Source organism: Panthera pardus, unplaced genomic scaffold, assembly GCF_024362965.1.
Source record: "Panthera pardus isolate Hobbes unplaced genomic scaffold, ASM2436296v1 HiC_scaffold_27, whole genome shotgun sequence".
Lineage (NCBI taxonomy): Eukaryota > Metazoa > Chordata > Mammalia > Carnivora > Felidae > Panthera > Panthera pardus.
This window is the reverse complement of record NW_026526843.1, coordinates 40,763,705-40,786,470: the sequence shown is the minus strand read 5'-3', so window position 1 is coordinate 40,786,470 and position 22,766 is coordinate 40,763,705. Positions and strand designations below refer to the sequence as shown.

General features: G+C 36.9%; 1 protein-coding gene across 1 annotated transcript in view; it reads left to right on the top strand.

The window, feature by feature from the left end:
- RNF128 (ring finger protein 128) overlaps positions 1-22,766 on the top strand; it is a 112,795-nt gene continuing 90,029 nt past the window's right edge. Inside the window, exon 1 of the mRNA XM_019435693.2 lies at positions 1-666. Coding sequence (XP_019291238.1) covers positions 261-666 — 406 coding nt within the window. The 5' untranslated portion in view covers positions 1-260. The remainder of the gene's footprint in view (positions 667-22,766) is intronic.

The window sequence follows — 22,766 nt, the reverse complement described above, 5'->3', positions numbered from 1 at the left end:
ATGGTGTTATTTATTGCGAAGGTAGTCCTCGTTAAAAGTTACGTGTGTACAGTTGGAGGAGGGGCAGACAAGGGAGAATGTAGATAACTAAAGTGAAATAGAGCTGATGTATTCAGAGCTTATGTTGCTAGACGGGAGATCAGTTACCAGCTTGCAACTGAAATTTCAAACTTCTTAGCGGGGACGTGAGTGGACAAATGTTGACTGATAGCTGGAAATATCAGCAGTCATCTTAAATTTTATGCTCAAATGAACAAGCAATGAACCAGGAGAATAAGTCCAGTTGTTTTTGGCTGCTTATAATTTGTACCTTTTTATTTAGAATCACAGTGTCTTTTTCAATGAATGCCTATGTGACTGTGACTTACTACAACGAAACCAGCAACTACACTTCAATAGAGACGTGTGAATGTGGTGTTTATGGATTAGCTTCGCCAGTGGCTACTGCTATGGGGGTGGTGAGCATCCCTAAGAACAATAACTACCAAGCCTGTGACTACAACACTGAGTTTACTAATACTAACAGTCCCTGGATTGCGCTGATAGAAAGAGGTAATTGTACATTTTCAGAAAAAATTCAAGCAGCGGGCAGAAGAAATGCAGATGCTGTTGTGATTTACAATGTTCCAGACACTGGCAACCAGACGATACAGATGGCAAATTTTGGTAAGTAATGACCAAGACCCAAAAGGGGGTTATGTCTTTGTTTATCTTAAAATGGTATTTCCATCTAGAACTACTCTAGGATCTGGCAATGATGTTGTAAAACAATTTTACTTAATTTTTTTTTTTGCCAAGCACTACTTGGAATTTCTTTATTACTTAATATTTGTAATTAATTTATTCCAAGGATAAAAGCAGTTCATGAAGTGAGCCCTATTTTTTTTTCATGATTTTCTTAGCTGTATTAGTTTTCTCACTGTTTATTATATAACTACTTTTTAAAGAAAATGTACCATACCTAAAGGAATCATAAATATTTTAATTTCATTTTTAATTTGCACTTTTCAGTTTGATTCATTTTCTCATACAGAAAGGATTGTATGTATTCAAGTTATGTGGTAGCTACAAAACTAATTCATTATTATGAGTAAACAATAGCATATTGTAAGTATGCAAAATGTTTACAGAAATGAGAATTCAACTATCGGCTATATGCATGTGAGATGTGAATCTGTGGGACTAATATATATAAAACTACTCTCTAAAAAAATTATACATTGGAAAAAGCATGGTAGAAATAGGATCACACTGGAATTTACATTAAAAGTAAAGATTTCCCTTAGGAGTATTTACTTATGACTTCTTGAGTAAATATAATCATCTAATTTATTAACTTTGTATTGGAATTTACTTCCAAGAATCACTGTTTTTGTTTTGTAAAATAGTGCCACTTTCCAAATAAATAGTTTTAAACTAGTAAAGAAGTAGACTTCTGACCCAAGTTTTCTATACCATGGATGGGTAGGGGTGTTTTTAGCCCCAGATGGCTGAAAAGAAAAAACTGATAATAATTTAATTTCAAACAAGGTAAGAGCTGAAAGAACACAATATCAGAATAATTGGTTATCACCACTCAATCTGGCCTCTGAGAAAATTAATTCAAAGTAAACGTATTTTAGAATTGTAAAAGAAAATCAAATTTGTGGCATGGCAGTTTAGTAGTAATACTCGAACAACAAGTAGCTTTTTTCTCTGGGTGTCAAAAAAGCAGGTAACATGGTCTTTCAACAGTACAAAATTATGGTAAATGTAGAAAACTCCCCTCACTACTGGACATTCCCAGTATATATCCTGGACATTCCCAGAACTCAGGCATTCATGCTTTTTTTTTTAGTGTGCATTTATTTCTGGTCTCCCTTATTTTTCTACTCTCCTCCCTTCTCCTCCTAACTTCCATTTGTCCCCTCTTCCCCATTCCTACTCTTGATTTCTTTCTTTTCCTCTGGGTCCATTGAAACTCTTTCAGTATCTTCAGTTCCATTTTCCTTTATTTAATCTTTTTTGTTTGGTTGCTTGGTTTTGGTGTGTGGGGGGATTGTTTTTAATTTTATTTAAATCCAAGTTAGTTAACATATAGTGTAACAATGGTTCCAGGAGTAGAATTTAGTGATTCATCACTTACATACAACACTCAGTGCTCATCCCAACAAGTGCCCTCCTTAATGCCCATCGCTCATTTAGTCCATCCCCCCACCCAACACCTTTCCAGCAACCCTCAGTTTTTTCTCTGTATTTAAGAGTTTTTTACGGTTTGCCTCCCTCTCTGTTTTTATCTCATTTTTCCTTCCCTTCCCCTATGTTTATCTGTTGTATTTCTTAAATTCCACATATGAGTGAAATCATATAATATCTGTCTTTCTCTGACTTATTTCACTTACTGTAGTACATTCTAGTTCCATCCATGTTGCTGCAAATGACAAGATTTCATTCTTTTTGATCACCAAGTAATGTTCCATTGTGTGTGTGTACATGTATGTATGTATGTATATATATACATGACATCTTCTGTATCCATTCATCAGTTGATGAACATTTAGGCTCTTTCCATAATTTGGCTATTGTTGATAGTGATGCTATAAACATTGGGCTCCATGTGCCCCTCTTCAAATCAGCATTTTTGTATCCTTTGGATAAATACCTACTAGTGCAATCGCTGGATCATAGGGTGGCTCTATTTTTAATTTTTTGAGGAACCTCCATACTCTTTTCCAGAGTGGCTGCACCAGTTTGCATTCCCACCAGTAGTCCAAAAGTGTTCACCTTTCTCCTCATCCTTGCCAACATCTGTTGTTTCCTGAGTTGTTAATTTTTGTCATTCTGACAGGTATGATGTGGTATTTCATTGTGATTTTGATTTGTATTTCCCTGATGATGAGTGACGTTGAGCATCTTTTCATGTGTCTGTTAGCCATCTGGATGTCTTTGGAAAAGTGTCTGTTCATGTCTTCTGCCTATTTATTCACTAGATTATTTGTTTTTTGGGTGTTGAGTTTGATAAGTTCTTTATAGATTTTGGATACTAACCCTTTACCTGATATCATTTGCAAATATCTTCTCCCATTCTGTCAGTTGACTTTTAGTTTTGTTTGTTAGTTTGTTTTAGTTTAGTTAGTTTGTTTAGTTGTCATTGTTCCTTAGCTGTGCAGAAGCTTTTTATCTTGATGAGGTCCCAATAGTTCATTTTTGCTTTTATTTCCCTTGCCTCTGAAGACATATCTAGTAAGAAGTTGCTGCCACCCAGGTTACAGGTTGTTGCCAGTTTTCTCCTCTAGGATTTTGATGGCTTCCTGTCTTACATTTAGGTCCTTCATCCATTTTTAATTTATTTCTGTGTATGGTGTAAGAAAGTGGTCAAGGTTCATTCTTCTGCATGTCACTGTACAGTTTTCCCAACACCATTTGCTGAAGAAAGTGTCTTTTTTCCATTGGATATTCTTTCCTGCTTTGGCAAAGATTAGTTGGCCATATGCTTGTGGATCCATTTCTGGGTTCTCTATTCTGATCCTTTGATCTATGTATCAGTTTTTGTGCCAGTACCATACTGTCTTGATGATTATAGCTTTGTAATACAGCCTAAAGTCCATAATTGTGATGCCTCCAGCTTTGGTTTCCTTTTTAAACATTATTTTGGCTATTCAGGGTCTTTTCTGGTTCCATATAAATTTTAGAATTGTTTTTTCTAGCTCTGTGAAGAATGCTTGTGTTATTTTGATAGGGATTGCATTGAATGTGTAGATTTCTTTGGGTAGTAGCAACATTTTAACAATATTTGTTCCTCCAATCCATGAGCATGGAATGTTTTTCCATTTCTTTGTGTCTTCTTCAATTTCTTTTATAAGCTTTCTATAGTTTTCAGTGTACAGATCTTTTAACTCTTTGGTTAGGTTTATGGTTTTTGGTGCAATGGTAAATGGGATTGATTCCATGATTTCTCTTTCTGCTGCTTCATTATTGGTGTATAGAAATGCAACCAATATCTGTACGTTGATTTTATACCCTGCGACTTTGCTGAATTCATGGATCAATTCTAGCAGGTTTTTGGTGGAGTCTTTCGGGTTTTCCATTTAAAGTATCATGTTGTCTGTGAAGAGTAAAAGTTTGACTTCTTCCTTGCCAATTGTTTTCTTTTGAAGCTCAGAGTACTTCATAAGCCTTCCCTGCATGTTCTTATTATTTTCACAAGTGACTTTTATTTTTGTAGAAATAAAGAGAGACAGCCTTCTCATGAAAGTTAGAAACTAAACCTGTTCTAAAGAACCTACTTCCCTTATGTTTCAACTTAGATTCTGAGTACTCTAGGTTTCCTTTTACATGGACAATCACATTCTTTTCACCCCCTGCTATCTTTAAAGCATAAACAGTACCAAACTGAATAGTAGTCCTCTTTTCAAAAATTGCTTTGCAACATGCAGTAGGCACCAACATCTAGTGGAATGTAGGTACCCAACCATTGATTTTAAAAGATTTGCCAGAGGTCACTTACAGTAAATCTCACCAAAAAGCATGCCTGCAGTCATTTGAATGCATGACCCTGAGCAGAGTATTAAAAACAAGGAAGCTACATTTGATACATGATCAAAAACGTATTTTGAAACTACTGCATTGTCCCTCTTTTAAAATAAGCGCATTGAAAAAGATAGCACAATGATAATATTTGTAATAGTTTATAGTTATTGCCATTTACTATATGTCAGGCACTGTTGTAGGGCCTTTATTTTATTTAATAAATATTGATCTTATCTCAACCCTAAAGAATTAAAATTGTAAGTTTAGTGTTTTGAAGTTATAAGACCTGTCAACTAGTGTGTTACTGGAGTTCTTCCCTCCCAGAAATTTCCCTTTATGTAGAAATTTTTAGATGATGCAGTTGACAAACAGGGAAACAAGTGTGTATACAAAAACTCTATGATCAACTTCTAGACCATTAAAGATTGAGTCATTATTTTATAACATAAGCCAAAATTTTGTTAGTATTTGCTAACATTTCATTAGTGTTCTGTTTTGTTTAAGCACACTACAACTCCTCTTCCTCCTACAAAAGCTCATGGCTTCATCTCCATCACCTCATCTTTTATCACCCCTAAAAACCACCTTTTCAGAAAACCACACCCTAGCCCGCTCAAGGCTGTAGAACCCTTTCATTCTTGCCCTGTTTCACCTACCTCCATTCCTTCAGTCCCATTTTTCCATGCTAGGCCTTAGTAGCTTTTCCACAATGCTGTGCCTCTTCACTCACTGATGTCAATGACTTCCAACCAAAAACCACTGGAAACAGACCTGTAGTTGAAAAAGTTGGGTTTATTATTTGCTGCAGCAAAGGGAGAATGTGCACCATGAGAAACCATGGGCCATTTCAATAAGAAGGTTTGTGCACTGCTGCATTGCCTGGATTCTCAGACAATTCTTGTTATTTAGATATATTCTTACTCTCTTTTCTCCTTCTTATCTCTTCCCTCCTCTAGTCTGGTTACTCTGGTTGTTGGTTTGTTTAAGCAGACATATTTAATCCATTCTCTTCATACATGTTCTACACCTCCTTCTTTATTTTCCTTTCTCTCTCTCTCTCTCTCTGGAATAATCAAGCCATATAATCACTCTGTCTGGGTAAATTTATCTTCGTTTCTTTTTCCCCAACTCCTTCTTTATTTTCCTTTCTCTTTCTATCTGGATTAAGCCATTTGGTCTCTCTGCCTGGTCAATCTTTACTTTTTCTTTTTCACTGCCCCTGTCATTTCTCTCTTATACGTGCTCTTACATCAGCACTGCATCCAACTTGTTCTTTACTTGTAGCTGGTGGTTCTGGTTTTTTGCTTTTGGATTGTTTTTGTTTGTTTGTTTTATTTGTGTGCTTGTGTGTTTTTGTTTTCTGTTTGTTTGTCTGTTTGTTTTCCTTTCCAGGGCTACTTCAAGGAACAAATCAAAGCACACCTGGTAGAGGGTCCAAAACATCATTACAAGTAGGGAAATAAAATAACCAAAGTCACAACACGAGACAGCAATAACACTCTCCAGAAAACACCTCCTGAAGGTCCAGGCCCTGGACAGTGTATGACCCCCTTTAATATAGCAGTGCTTGCAGGTGCACAGCACATAACAAGCTTTTAAAACTCATAAAGGACAGAAAACTAGCCAAAATGACAAAATGGAAGAATTCTCCTCAAAAGAAATTCCAGGAATTAGTGACAGCTAAAGAATTGATGAAAACAGATATGAGCAACTTAACTGAACAAGATTTTAGAATAATAGTCATAAGATTAATCGCTGAGCTTGAAAAAAGCATACAAGACAGCAGAGAATCTATTGCTGCAGAGATCAAGGAACTAAAAAATAGTCATGATGAATTTAAAAATGCTATAAATTAGGTGCAAAATAAAATAGAGGTGGCCACAGTATGGATTGAAGAGGCAGAGGAGAGAATAGGTGAATAAGAAGATAAAATTATGGAAAAAGAGGAAGCTGAGAAAAAGAGATAAAAAACCCAAGATCATGAGGGGAGAATTAGAGAACCAAGTGATATAATCAAATGGAACAAAATCCATACCATAGGGATTCCAGAAGAAGAAGAAGAGAGAGAGAAGGGGGCTGAAGGTGTACTTGAACAAATCATAGCTGAGAACTTACCAAATCTGGGGAAGGAAACAGACATTGAAATCCAAGAGGCACAAAGAACTCCCTTCAGACATAACTTGAATCAATCTTCTGCATGACATATAGTGAAACTGGCAAAATACAAGGCTAAACAGAGAATTCTGAAAGCAGCTAGGGATAAACAGGCCTTAACATACAAAGGTAGACACATAAGGGTAGTAGCAGACCTATCTACTGAAACTTGGAAGGCCAGAAAGGAATGGCAGGAAATCATTAATGTGATAAACAGGAAAAACATGCAGCCAAGAATCCTTTATCCAGCAAGTCTGTCATTCAGAATAGGAGAGATAAAGGTTTTCCCAAACAAACAAAAACTGAAGGAATTCATCACCACTAAACCAGTCCTACAAGAGATCCTAAGGGGGATTCTGTGAGTGAAATATTGCAAGGACCACAAAGTACCACAGACATCACTATAAGCATGAAACCTACAGATAACAAAATGATGCTAAAACCATATCTTTCAATAATAACATTGAATGTAAATGGACTAAATGCTCCAATCAAAAGACATAGGGTATCAGAATGGATAAAAAATAAGACCTATCCATTTGCTGTCTACAAGAGACCCATTTTAGACCTAAGGACACCTTCAGATTGAAAGTGAGGGGACGGAGTACTATCTATCATGCCACTGAAAGTCAAAAGAAAGCTGAAGTAGCCATACTTATATCAGACAAATTAGACTTTAAATTAAAGGCTGGAACAAGAGATGAAAAAGGGCATTATATCATAATTACAGGGTCTACCATTCAGGAAGAGCTAACAATTATAAACATCTATGCACCAAATTCAGAGGCACACAAATACATAAAACAATTAATCACAAACATAAGAAATCTTATTGGTAAGAAGGTGATCACTGCAGGGGACTTTAATACTCCACTTACAACAATGGACAGATCATCTAGACAGAAAATCAGTAAAGATACAATGGCCCTGAATGATACACTGGACCAAATGGACTTGACAGATATATTTAGAACTCTAAATCCTAAAGCAACAGAATATACTTAATGCTTGAGTGCACATGGAACATTCTCCAAGATAGATCACATACTGGGTCACAAAACAGCCCTCAATAAATATAAAATAAATGAGATCATACCATGCACAGTTTCAGATCACAATGTTATGAAACTTGAAATTAGCCACAAGAAAAAGTCTGGAAAATATCTAAAAGCATGGAGGTTATAGAACACCCTACTAAAGAATGAATGGGTCAACCAGGCAATTAGAGGAGAAATTTAAAAATATATGTAAACAAGTGAAAATGAAAATACAACATCCAAACCCATTGGGGTGCAGCAAAGGCAGTCCTAAGAGGAAAATACATTGCAATACAGGCCTATCTCAAGAAACAATAACAATCCCAATTACAAAATCTAAGAGCACACCTAAAGGAACTAGAAGCAGAACAGCAAAGACACCCCAAACCCAGCAGAAGAAGAGAAATAATCTCTTAGAAGAGAAGAGAAAAAAGATCAGAGCAGAAATAAAAAATATAGTATCCAAGAAAACAGTAAAAGAGATCAATGAAACTACGTGTTGGTTTTTTTAAAAAATAAACAAAATTGATAAACCTCTAGCCAGTCTTCTCAAAAAGAAAAGAGAGAGGACCCAAATAGATAAAATCATGAATAAAAATGGATTAATTACAACCAACCCCTCAAAAATACAAGCAATTATCAGGGAATTCTATGAAAAATTATATGCCAACAAATTGGACAACCTGGAAAAATGGGCAAATTCCTAAACAACACAAACTACCGAAACTCAAACAAGAAAAAATAGGAAATTTGAACAGACCCATAACTAGTGAAAAAATTGAATCAATCATCAAAAATCTCCTAACAAATAAGAGTCCTGGACCAGATGGCTTCCCAGGGGAATTCTACCAGACATTTAAAGCAGAGATAATACCTATCCTTATCAAGCTGTTACAAAAAATAGAAAGGGAAGGAAAACTTTAGACTCATTCTATGAAGCCAACATTTGTTTGATTCCCAAACCAGACAGAGACCTAACAAAAAAGGAGAACTACAGGCCAATATCCTTGATGAATATGGTTGCAAAAATTCTCCATAAGATACTAGCAAATCGAATTCAACAGCAAATAAAAAGAATTATTCACCGTGATCAAGTGGGATTCATTTCTGGGCTCCAGGGCTGGTTCAATATTCTCAAATCAATCAGTGTGATACATCACATTAATAAAAGAAAGGATAAGAACCATATGATCTTGTCAATCGATGCAGAAAAAGCATTTGACAAAATTCAGCATCCTTCCTTAATAAAAACCCTAGAGAAAGTCAGGATAGAAAGAACATACTTAAACATCATAAAAGACATTTATGAAAAGCCCACAGCTAATATCATCCTCAATGGGGAAAAACTGAGAGCTTTTTCCCTGAGATCAGGAACACGACAGGGATGCCCACTCTCACCGCTGTTGTTTAACATAATGTTGGAAGTTCTAGCATCAGCAATCAGACAACAAAAGGAAATCAAAGGCATCAAAATTGGCAAAGAAGAATTCAAACTTTCGCTTTTCACAGATGACATGATACTCTACATGGAAAACCTAAAGACTCCACCAAAAGTCTGCTAGAACTGATACATGAAATCAGCAAAGTCTCAAGGTACAAAATCAATGCACAGAAATTGGTTGCATTTTTATACACCAATAATGAAGCAACAGAAAGAGAAATCAAGGAATCTATCCCATTTACAATTATACCAAGAACCATAAAATACCTAGGAATAAACCTAACCAAGGATGTAAAAGATCTGTATGCTGAAAAATATAGAAAGCTTATGAAATAAATTGAAGAAGACACAAAGAAATGGAAAAACATTCCATGCTCATGAATTGGAAGAATAAATATTGTTAAAATGTCAATACTACCCAAAGCTATCTACACATTCAATGCAATCCCAATCAAAATTGCACTGGCATTCTTCTCAAAGGTAGAACAAACAATCCTAAAATTTGTATGGAGCCACAAAAGACCCCAAATAGCCAAAGTAATTTTGAAGAAGAAAACCAAAGCAGGAGGCATCACAGTCCCAGACTTTAGCCTCTACTACAAAGCTGTAATCATTAAGACAGTATGGTATTGGTACAAAAACAGACATATAGACCAATGGAATAGAATAGAGACCCCAGAATTGGACTCACAAACGTATGGCCAACTAATCTTTGACAAAGCAGGGAGTATCCAATGAAAAAAAGACAGTCTCTTTAACAAATGGTGCTGGGAGAACTGGACAGCAACATGCAGAAGAATGAAACTAGACCACTTTCTTACACCATACATAAAAATAAACTCAAAATGGATGAAAGGCCTGAATGTGAGACAGGAAACCATCAAAACCATAGAGGAGAAAGCAGGAAAAAACCTCTTTGACCTCAGCCACAGCAAATTCTTTCTCGACACATCTCCAAAGGCAAGAGAATTAAAAGCAAAAATGAACTATTGGGATCTCATCAAGATAAAAAGCTTCTGCACTGCAAAGGAAACAATCAACAAACTAGAAGGTAACTGACAAAATCAGAAAAGATATTTGTAAAAGACATATTAGATAAAGGGCTAGTATCCAAAATCTATAAAGAGCTCACCAAACTCCACACCTGAAAAACAAATAATCCAGTGAAGAAATGGGCAGAAGACATAAATAGATACTTTTCCAAAGAAGACACCCAGATGGCCAACAAACACATGAAAAGATGCTCAATGTCACTCATCATCAGGGAAATACAAATCAAAGCCACACTGAGATACCACCTCATTCCAGTCAGAGTGGCCAAAATGAACCAATCAGGAGACTATAGATGCTGGAGAGGATGTGGAGAAACGGGAACCCTCTTGCACTGTTGGTGGGAATGCAAACTGGTGTAGCCTCTCTGGAAAACAGGGTGGAGGTTCCTCAAAAAATTAAAAATAGAACTACCCTATGACCCAGCAATGGCACTGCTAGGAATTACCCAAAGGATACAAGAGTGCTGATGCATAGGGGCACATATACCCCAATGTTTATAGCAGCACTTTCAACAAAGCCAAATTATGGAAAGAGTCTAAATATCCATCAACTGATGAATGCATAAAGAAGATGTGGTTTATATATACAATGGAAATACTACTTGGCAACGAGAAGGAATGAAATCTTGCCATTTGCAGCAACATGGATGGAACTGGAGGGTATTATGCTAAGTGAAATAGGTCAGTCAGAGAAAGATACCATATGTTTTCACTCATATGTGGATCTTGAGAAACTTAACAGAAGACCATGGGGGAGGGGAAGGGGGGAAAAGTTACAACCAGGCAGGGAGGGAGGCAAACCATAAGAGACTCAAATACAGAGAACAGAGTTGTTGGGGGTTGGGGAGAGGGGAAAGTGGGTGATGGGCATTGAGGAGGGCACTTGTTGGGATGAGCACTGGGTGTTGTATGGAAGCCAATTTGACAATAAATTATATTTTTAAAATGCAACAGATTTATCTTGGTTGATCCTGCTACTTTACTGAATTTGTATATCAGTTCTAGCAATTTCTTGATGGAGACTTTCAGGTATTCTGTATATAGTATCATGTCATCTGAAAATACTATAAATGTTTTACTTCTTCCTTAACAATTTGGATGCCTTTTATTTCTTTTTGTTGTCTGATGCTGTGGCTAGGACTTCCAGTAATATGTTGAATAAAAGTGCTGAGAGTAGACATCTTTGTCTTGTTTCTGACCTTAGGGGAAAAGCTCTCAGGTTTTTTCCCCATTAAGGATGATGTTAGCTGTGGATTTTTCATAAGTGGCCTTTATTATGTTGAGGAATATCCCCCCCTAAACCTACATTGTGGAGGGTTTTTATCATGAATGGATGTCATACTTTGTCAAATGCTTTTTCTGTGTCTATTGAAATGATCATATGGTTCTTATCCTTTCTCTTAATAATGTGGTATCACATCAATTGATTTGCAAACATTGAACCACTCTTGTATCCCTGGAATAAACCCCACTTGATTGTGGTGAATAATTTTTTTAGTGTATTGTTGAATTCAGCTTACTAGTATTTTGTTGAGAATTTTTGCATCTGTATTATCAGGGATATTGGCCTGTAGTTCTATTTTCTAGTGGTGTCTTTATCTGGTTTTGGTATCAGGGTAATGCCAGCCTTATAGAATGAATTTGGAAGTTTTCCTTCTTTTTCTTTTTCTTTTTTTTTTTTTTTGGAATAGTATTAGAAGAATAGGTATTAACTTTTCTTTAAATGTTTGGTAGAATTTACCTGTGATGCCATCTCATCCTGTACTTTTGTTTTCTGGGAGTTTTTTTTTTTTATTACTGATTCAATTTCTTTGCCGGTGATCATTCTATTCAAATTTTCTATTTCTTTCTATTTCAGTTTTGGTAGTTTATATATTCCTAGGAATTGTCCAATTTGTTGGCACGTAGTTTTTCATAATATTCTCTTTTGATTTTTTGTATTTGTCATGTTGGTTACTTCTCTCTCATTTGTAATTTTATTTATGTGAGCCCTTTTTCTCCTTTTCTTCATAAGTCTGGCTAGAGGTTATCAATTTTATTGATTTTTTTCAAAGAACCAGCCCCTGGTTTCATTGATCTGTTCTTTCTTTCTTTCTTTTTTTTTTTTTTTACTTTCTATATCATTTATTCCTGCTCTTATCTTTATTATTTCCTTCCTTCTGCTGGTTTTAGGTTTTGTTTATTGTTCTTTTTCTGGCTCCTTTAGGTATAAGGTTAGGTTGTTTATTTGACATTTTTCTAGCTTCTTGAGGTAGGCCTGTATAGTTATAAACTTTCCTCCTGGAATGACTTTTGCTGCATCCCAGAGATTTTGGACCATTGTGTTTTCATTTTCATTTGTTCGATGTGCTTTTTTATTTCTTTGATTTCCTGGTTGACACATTCATTATTTAGTAGCTTGTTACTTAACCCCCATGTGTTTGTGGTCTTTCCAGATTTTTTCCTGTGGTTGACTTTTAGTCTCATAGCATTGTGGTCAGAAAAGATGCATGGTAGGACTTCAATCTTCTTGAATTTGTTGAGGCTTGCTTTGTGGAGTAGTAATATGTGATCTAAATGTCTCTTATTCTGGGAGCTCTCCCTCAACCATATTATTTTCCATCAAACCCCACTGCTCATTTCTTTTTAAATGTCTTATAATGTGTAATTGTTTTGTTATTTGTTTATTATCTGCCTCTCCCACTTGACTGTAAGTTCCAGGAAGGCAGAAACCATGTCTGTCATGCTTGTCATTGTATCAATTGTACTAAGAATAGCTCATGGTCTTCACTAGTTGTTGAATGAATCAAAGTTTAAGCAATTAGAAAGCAATTCCCTTTTACATAAGAAAAGATGGGCAAATTTAGCATCCTCTACTGACTGAGCCAGCCAGGCGCCCCTGAAATAATTTTAGATTCCCAGAAGAGTTCTATATACCCTTTCCCTTAATGTTAGCATCTTACATAACCTTGGTACATCTATCAGAACTAAAACAAAAATTAACATTGGTACAAAACTGTTAATTAAATTACAGACTTTACTTGGATTACATCAGTTTTTCCAATAATGTCCTTTTTCTGTTGCAGGATCCAATCCAGGATACCAAGTTGCATTTAGAATTATTGCTTACTTTTTTCCTAACTTTTTATTTTGAAGCCATTACAGATTCACAGGAAGTTGCAAAGCTAGAGGTACCCTTCACCCAGTTTTCCTTAATGGTTACTTCTTACATAGTTATAATACAGTATCAAATCCCAGAAGCTGACACTGGCACAATGTGGGTGTATAGTTCTCTGTCACAAGTAGATTTGTGTAACCGCCACTTCAGCCTAGATAGAGCTACCCCATCACCACGAGGATCTCCCTCCGGGCACCCTCTGAGAACCACACCCACCCCCTTGGCCTCCATCCCTAATCCCTGGCAACCACTAATCTAAGATTTTGTCATTTCAAGAATGGTGTGTGAAATCATACAGTATGTAACCATTTGGGATTGGTTTTTTTCACTCAGCATAATACTCCAGAGATACATCCAGGTTGTTGCATGTGTCAGTAGTTCATTCCTTTTGATTACTGTATTGTATTCCTTGATATACTCCTTGTCCCATTGAAGGACATCTGGGTGGTTTCCAGTTTTTTGGCTATTCCGAATAAAGCTGCTATGAACATTCAAAAAAAAAAAAAAAAGAAAGAAAGAAAAGATGGGCAAATTTAAATGACATTTATTAGATGAATTCAGCAAGCTGTTGCATTTTAAAACTGTTTTCATTTTTACCTATACAAGTAATACTTTCTCCTTTAAAAAACAAAACACTAGTGTGGCACCTGGGTAGCTCAGTCAGTTAAGCATATGACTCCTGATTTTGGCTCATGTTATGATCTCAAGGTTAGTGAGTTCAAGCTCCGTGTGTAGCTCCGTGCTGGCAGTGCGCAACCTGTTCGGGATTCTGTGTCTCTCTCTGCCCCTCCCCTGCTTGTGTTCACTCTCTCTCTCAAAATAAATAAATGAACTTCAAAAAAATAGGAAAAAAAACAATTGAGGGTTGCCTGGATGGCTCAGTTGGCTGAGTGTCTGACTCTTGATTTCGGCTCAGGCTGTGATACCAGGGTCGTGGACTAAGCCCTGCATCGGGCTCCACACAAGAGTGAACGCTGCTTGGGATTCTCTCTCTTCCTCTGACCCTCTCCCCTGCTCGATCTGTAAATACATAGATACATACATACATACATACATACACCACTAGAGATTAAAGTCCGCATTGACTTCCACCCCCAATCTCAGTCCTCTCCTAAGAAATAGCCATTGCTATTCATCCAGTAGGTAACCTTGCAAGCTTTTTCTATTGATTTTCACGTATAAAGTATAGAATATATAGGCAACTTGTGTTTTTTTAAATTTTTTTAATGTTTATTTTTGAGAGAGGGAGACAGAGAGTGAATGGGGGAAGAGCAGAGAAAGAGGGAGACACAGAATCCAAAGCAGGCTCCAGGCTCTGAGCTCTCAGCACAGAGCCCAACGCAGGGCTGGAACCCATGAACCATGAGATCATGACCTTCAGTCAGACGTTCAACCAACTGAGCCACCCGGGCGCCCCAACTTGTGTTTTATTTGTAACATTAACGAAGTTATTCTGCAGCTTGATTTTGTTACTCAGCCATAGGGATTGGGCTATTTCCATGTCAATATGTTTACATTTAAATCTAATTAATTCTTTTAACTACTGCATAATATTTTGTAGTGTATACACACACATAATCTATTTAACCACTCCCCTATTAATGAACATTTGGGTTGTTTTCAACTCTGCCCTTCTACTTTGATGAACATAATTATTGCTGATACCCAAGGAAGCTATTGATATTGATCTTGCATCTGATCACCTTGTTGAACTTCTATTAATTTTAATAGTTTGACCATTGATTCGCCTGAATTTTCAAGATAAATGATAATTTTCTCCACAAATTTTTGCCTCATCTTTTATATTAATTATATCTCTTAATTCTTTCCAGTGGTCTTATTCCATTATCTAGGGCTCTAGTAGGGATAATAGTACACATCTTTGACTTGATCCTGACTTTAGTAAAAAATGTTCCCACGCTTCCACTATTAAGTGTGTTGCTTGAAAGAAGTTTCTGGGAGATACTCTTTATCAAGTTTCAGGACTTCAATAAGGCCTTTAATCTTGTTATTCTTATTGGCAAGCTATAATATAAATGTATATGTATATTGATACATATATGTGTAGATCAATGTAGATATAGATCAGATATATTTGCTCTGCTTGCACTCTGTATCTCTCTCTTTCAAAATAAATAAACATAAAGCACTGGGTGTTGTATGGAAACCAATTTGACAATAAATTATATTAATAAAAAATAAAAGGCAAGACTGAAGTGAAAAATAAATATAATAAAAATAAAATAATTAAGTAATTAAAAAATAAAAATTGGTATGATCGTGACATGTACTAACAAATACATAACATGTTATGTCTGGAAAATACCTCAGCTGTGCTTGGAATTCATGAAACTGCAAACATCACAAGCCTTAATATAACCTAGCTTACACTAACAGTATTTTAGTACTTCTGTCTCATATATTCCCAAGGATCTCTATCTCTTTCTCTCTCTCTTCCTTCCCCTGACTCCATAGAAGTAGATACATATATAACCACACAAGAGTTTACCTTTTTATAAGGTAATTAAAGATACAGAACCTCTGGATGCTGGTTTCCAGAAAAAAACGAATACATTCACTATGAGCTCTTTTTTTTTAATGCTTATTTCTTTATTTTGAGAGAGAGAAAATACAAGTGAGGGAGGGGTAGAGAGAGAGAGGGAGAGAGAGAATCCCAAGAAGACTCCATGATGTCAGTTCAGAGCTCATCTCAGGGCTCAAAATCACAAACAATGAGATCATGACCTGAGCCAAAATCAAGAGTTGGATGCTTAACTGACTGAGCCACCCAGGTACCCCAGAGCTCTTTAATGTACATTTTATCTCCCTTTTCTCCATTTTAAAATCAAGAAATATTTTTTAAGAGTCTAAACACGTGTTTTTTGTTCATTAACATAGTCTTTGCTTAACTCTTGGCCTCTTCCTCCAAAACTTTTAATGTTTGTTGATTATATTATGATTTGTTGTGGACACAGATTTCCCCCTAAATTACTGATAACTATTGGTAAAGAATGTACACATGCACCTGTGTGTCTGTGTGTGAAAACATTCAGAGAAATGCCTGAGTGGGATTGTACAAATAGGCTTGTTCCTCTTAAGTACCCTTTCCCTCTCTTTTCAGCAATCCTTGGTTTCTAAGTCCTCTTACCCCAGCTACCCCTCTTCCTTTACTCAAGCCTACCTTTCCTAGGCAGCAAGTACTTCATGTAAGTAAATTGTATCCATTTCCATCTAAACTCGCAAGTCCTATGTCCTACTCATTTAGGGAATTGTTAGATATGCAGGAACTACTTTGATAGAGTATCCAGGTGGGAACTTTACTTATTGCACCTGGAAATGACTTGAGTGAAGAAATCTGATTTCCAGCTGGTGATAATAACAAGACTTTTGACAGAACCATCCAACAGTAAATTTGAGAAAATGGTATGTTAGACTCTCCCTCATTACATCATGTAAGCAACAACCTATTCCATCTACACTCAGAACCTTCCATGATCACACCAAAGTTTAACATTATAACAATGTTAGTTATGACTTTTTGGATTTTTTATGTATAGCATATTTTTATCCAAATTTTTAATAATATATAGTCTCAGTGTGACCTTCTAATGACTTCACCATGCAATGATAGTGACACCATGTGGTCAAATAAACAAGTCTCTGGCAAAAATCAATAAATACATTGGCTTCTCCTCAGTGGAAAACACAAATAGAAATGAAAATTTGCTTAATAATTCATTTTCTTTCAATTTCTCTTTTAAATGACTGTCTCTCAGTATCATTATTCCATAATTGGAGCTCTGTTTTCTTTCACTGTTGTACATAATTCCTATTAAAATGTTTTCCCTTGCCCTTTATGAAGGCAATTGTTAATAGTATTTTATTAGCCCTGTGCCAAGCATTCTTCTAAGTGTAATCATCTCAACAACTCCATGAGACACATAGTGTTAGTATCTTCATTTTATATATAAGGAAACAGAGGCATAACTAACTTCCCCATGGTCATACATCTCATAGGTTGCAAAACCAGGATTTGAACCCTAATATCCTGACTCTGGAGCCTGTGGTCTCATTTAGTTCATGATACCTCCTCTCTAGTAAGCATATACTATGCAAAGAACTGTACAAAAATGGCACAAAAATATGATAATTGCCCTCAAGGAGGAAAATGTAGGGAGAACTGATATTTATATAACTAGTAGAAGGCAGAATATGACACTGTAATAGAAGTGTAAAGGTTATTGGAGCTGAAGAGATTAAGAAATTATGAGGCCAGGGTGCCAGGAGGGTCATCAGCATGGATGTTAAAATTATGGAAGATGTTAGCAGAGAAGTCAGAGATCAGTAGTGGGCATATTGAAAGGGAGAGCAACAGGGTAGGCCAACAGAAAGTGGGGTAATTCTGTTAGGATTTAGGAAGTTGAACCACATCTTCTTTATCCATTCATCAGTTGATGGACATTTAGGCTCTTTCCATAATTTGGCCATTGGTTTATATATACAATGGAACACTACTTGGCAATGAGAAAGAATGAAATCTTGCCATTTGCAGCAACGTGGATGGAACTGGAGGGTATTATGTTAAGTGAAATAAGTCAGTCAGAGAAAGACAGATACCATATGTTTTCACTCATATGTGGGTCTTGAGAAATTAGCAGAAAACCATGGGGGAGGGAAAGGGGGCAAAAAGTTACATAGAGGGACAGAGGCAAACCATAAGAGACTCTTTTTAAAAAATTTTTTTAAATAAATAAATTAAATAAAAATTTTTTTAAATGTTTGTTTATTTTTGAAAGAGAGAGAGAGACAGAGCGTGAACAGGGGAGGAGCAGAGAGATAGGGAGACTGAATCAGAGGCAGGCTCCAGGTTCCAAGCTATCAGCACAGAGCCCGACATGGGGCTTGAACTCACAAGCCGTGGGATCATGACCTGAGCCAAAGTCGGACACTTAACCGACTGAGCCACCCAGGTGCCCCAAACCATAAGAGACTCTTAAGTACAGAGAACAAACTGAGGGTTGATGGAGAGTAGGGGAGAGGGGAAAGTGGGTGATGAGCATTGAGGGCACTTGTTGGGATGAGCACCGGCTGTTGTATGGAAGCCAATTTGACAACAAAATATATTTTAAAAATAGAAAATAAACTTTAGTTTCATGGACAAAAGAAAAAGGATTTCAGAAGTTGAGCAGATCAGGATGACACTAATGTCTTGAGTATGGCCATGGCAATTGGATGACTAAGGTGGCAAAGTTCCCTGAAGTTGTATCACAATGAGGTGAGAGTGTTGGATGATGGAAGGACATAGGGTGGAGGGGATGACTGTGATTCAAATGACAGTCTTCATATATGTGGGAGAATGACTGGGATGTTGGTCCATGACTAAACAGGCAGGGAAGAAAGAAAGGATGGTAAAACCAAATGCCATGAGTTTCTTGACTACCACAAATCTCCAAGAAACAGGGGTTTTATTTGTGAAGGTGGGAGGAAAGTGGTCAAGAAACCATGTGGGAGTGAAAGAACCCCCTATAGCCCAGAAATATGTGAGGTACAGAATGATGGGCTGCCTCTACCGAAAGTAGCTGAAGAAGTGGTATCTTCAGGGTTAAGATGGGTTAAGAGAAATGTCATAAACCTTAGTATAACCCTCAGTGAGGAGGAATGAGAAAGAAAATCTTACCTGTTATGCATGTGTCATGTAGCCAGAAATCTTGAAGATACAGTGGAAACTTCTGGGAGGAGAATAGTGGAAGAAGAATGAGCAGTATAGAGTGGGGAGAACAGAAGTGAATATGAACTAAATTAGCTTCCATTTGGGATAACAACTAAGGATGACATGAATGGGAGACCAGGGAGGCATTAGTGTAAAAGTTTCAAACTAAATTCTGGAATAAAGTTATCTCAGACAAGTAGAGCACTTGGTTGATTGGTATAGAAGGCTGGTGGTGTACACAAAATGTAAGAGAATTACTCACAAGAAAGCAGGCACTGTTGGAGGAGCTGAGAAGGGCAGAGCTGAATATGGTAGAGATAAAAATATGGAAGAATTTAGACCAGAAGGGTCCTAGAGGTGAGATTGTAGATTACAAGGATGAAGGAAGGGCCTGTTAATGTCTGGGCAGGAAGGGGTAATACAGTGGAAAGTAATAAGTGCTGAATGACCTGAATGTAAAACTAACCAGCAGTAAAGTTCCAAATGGAACTGCTTTAAAGTCTTAAATCAGGTGAAAGTTGGAGCTTGAGTTGAGTGTTACCTAAGTATCTGGAGGATGTTGCATGAACATATGAAATCATTATAAAGAATGAGAACACAACAAAATTCTTTTAGGCCATTTTAATAAATAAAATGTCCTGGGAAATGATCTGTTTGTTATGACTAATGCTAATTCCCTGTCTCTGCATTGAGGAGATTAAGATTTTAGTAAAAACTGACAGAAACCTAGTAAAGGCCTTAGGGTGTCAAAATTGCAATCATTAAATGCCTGAATGCCCCGCATTCCAGAATTGAATTAAATCCAATCTACATTTGCTTGTGTATATTTTTAGCTTTTAAATGAAATGCAAATTGAGTTCTTTTCCTCAAAGCAGTCAATTCAGTGGAGGAGGAGGAGGATGAGGAGGAGGAGGAGGAGGAGAAGGAGTGTATAATCAGTCAAATAGGATGTTTGACATTATTTTAGCTCTGAAAACATCTGCATAGACTAAATAACCATTTTTCAAAATAATTTTTGCACTGTTTTTATTAGTCTCATACAGGACATAACTAGCATCGAAATGCTCAGTAACTTATACATGGTAAAATTAGCTGCAGTCGGAGGCCACAGTGGTTTATTCTGAGACATTTAGTACCATTCCAAACACAGAGGCAAATGCTCTTTAAAAAAAAAAATTAGCCTTGTCAAAAAGCCAGGATATACAAAAAGGCCATATTTACCAAAGGGCTTTGTGCAGAATTTTTGGAACAGAACTCAGATGGAGAGAGGGGTAAGTTGCATGTTGGCTAAAGGAAGATGTGCAGTTTCTCTGACGGTTTCACACACACACACACACACACACACACACACACACATCCTTTTCTCCCCTGAAAACTGCAGCCCTTTGACTAAACAAGGGAAACCTAAAGAAGTCCTGAAGAGAAATACTAGGGCTCTAACCTGATGTGTATTACTACAGGATACCTGAGGTTAAACCCTAGGGTATAAAGCCCTGGAGAGCTATTTGTTCTTGTTTACATAGCTAAACCCTGGACCAAGGGAAGTTCTGCAGCGAGTAAGCTCTTAGGAGGTCAAACTCAGCCTGACAATTGGGTTTTCCAAATGGGAATAAAAGAAGACATAAAAATGTGTGTTTCTTTTTTTCATCTAAAAGGCAAGGGTTTGGGGCACCTGGGTGGCTCAGTCGGTTAAGCGTCCAACTTCGGCCCAGGTCATGATCTCACAGTTTGTGAGTCCGAGCCCCGTGTCGGGCTCTGTACTGACAACTCAGAGCCTGGAGCCTGCTTCAGATTCTGTATCTCCCTCTCTCTCTACCTCTCCCCCACTCACGCTCTCTCTTTCTCTCAAAAATAAATAAACATGAAAAAAATAAAAAATAAATAAATAAAAAGCAATGGTATACTTAGTCACTCAACAAATATTTACTAAGGGCTATTTGTCCTGCCCTGCCACGTTTCACACCTCATAGTTCTCTGAGAACATGCGTTTAATGAAAAGCAGTGAATGTAGTATTGATTGAGAGCATGGGCTTTGTAGGGAGGTGGACTTGTGTTTGAATATCAGATCTTCCGTTTTCTAGCTGTGTGATTTTGGACAATTTATTTAACCTCTCTGTATTCCAATCTTCTCTGCTCAGTCACCCCATCGGTAAGATGGGGATACGACAGTACTACTTTACAGGATGGTTGTAAGGATTAAATGAAATAACACATGTAAAAAAAAAAGCACTTAGCATGATGCCTATTCTGTAGTACACTCTCAAAAAAATCGTAGTAGTAAGATGATGCTGATGAAATCATCCCCCTTCTTGATTTATTCTACCTCTTCTTCTTTACCTGACCATGTCTCTTTCTCACTTTAAAATCTTGGGCAAAAATTACGTCCTATTAGAAGCCTGTCTTGACTAACAGTTTGCCCTGAGCTCTCCTTTATTTGGCATCTATCCAACACTTACAAACATGGGTAATAATTTACTCCTTACCCATTTGTATGTATTCATATGTATTATTTGTGTCTTTCCTGGGTTCCCAATTATCATATAGTAATAGAGTCAGAGGCGAAACATAAAAGAATATAAATCTTCCATGTACATCACAAACCCCTTCACCTATAGTTCTGTCTGATGGCCATCCATTCACAACTTGAGCACTTTCAGGGACAAGATTTCATCTCACAAGGGCTGTTCAGTTCATTGCTGGACAGCTTAAGTTTCCAGGAACTTAAGTTTTTCAAACTACACCAAAATGTACCTCCTTCTATCTTTCACACATTATTCTTAGTTGTGCCCTCTTGAACAATATGACTAAATATAGGTTTAATTTAGGCTTGCTCTAGGATTAAACTGTTCACTACATGAAATTGTCTTCTACTTAGTTTATATCATCCATTCAATTCTCAATCAGTGGTATTGACTTTTTTTTTTAACTCATGGCAAAGTTGAATTTCAATGTTTTTAACTACTACAATCTTTTTTTCCCCCATTGATGGGGAGGGGGAATTGCCTTTGCTTTTTGAGAATGACTTTACTTTTTGAGTCTTGGAGAGGATGTGGAAGCCAGTCACCTGTGTGATGTGACTTGTTGGGTCCCAGGAATTCCCCTGCCCAACAATATCCTCCTCTCTATGATATCTGAAATTCCATCCATCATTAAAGCAGCATTCCTTTGGAGTTTAAAAGCTATAGGGTTTTTGAGTCCCTGTTTAAAAGGAACGTGCTCCTGGGAAAGGTAACATCTTAACCTTAACAACTGATACCACAGTAGCGACTACATCATTGATAGTGACTTGAGCACAAAATATCAGTTAGGCTAAGGTGTGACCTGGATGCAGTACTAAACAGCTGGAGATCCAGGGGGCTTTTTCATTCATCTGAGTACACACAACACTTAGCACAGTGACGAACCCTAGGCTCTCACTGACAAAAGAATGAATGAAGCTGAAGAGGGGAGTATATGCCCTTTCAAATAAATATTACCCACTTCACAATTCTATGTATAGCCAATGGAGTGTGGTAACACCAGAAATATTGGGGCTTTTCAGCTTAATGACAGCCTTGCTGGCTATTAACAGTGTTCTTTTTCTCTCTATTGGCTCTCCCTGAAGCTATTTGGTGTCTCACCTTCAGCTGGCAGTCGGGGACATGACTTCTTTGTTAGGCAGTTTCTATATAAAGCTCTGGCAATAGGAACTGCCTATATTGCCACC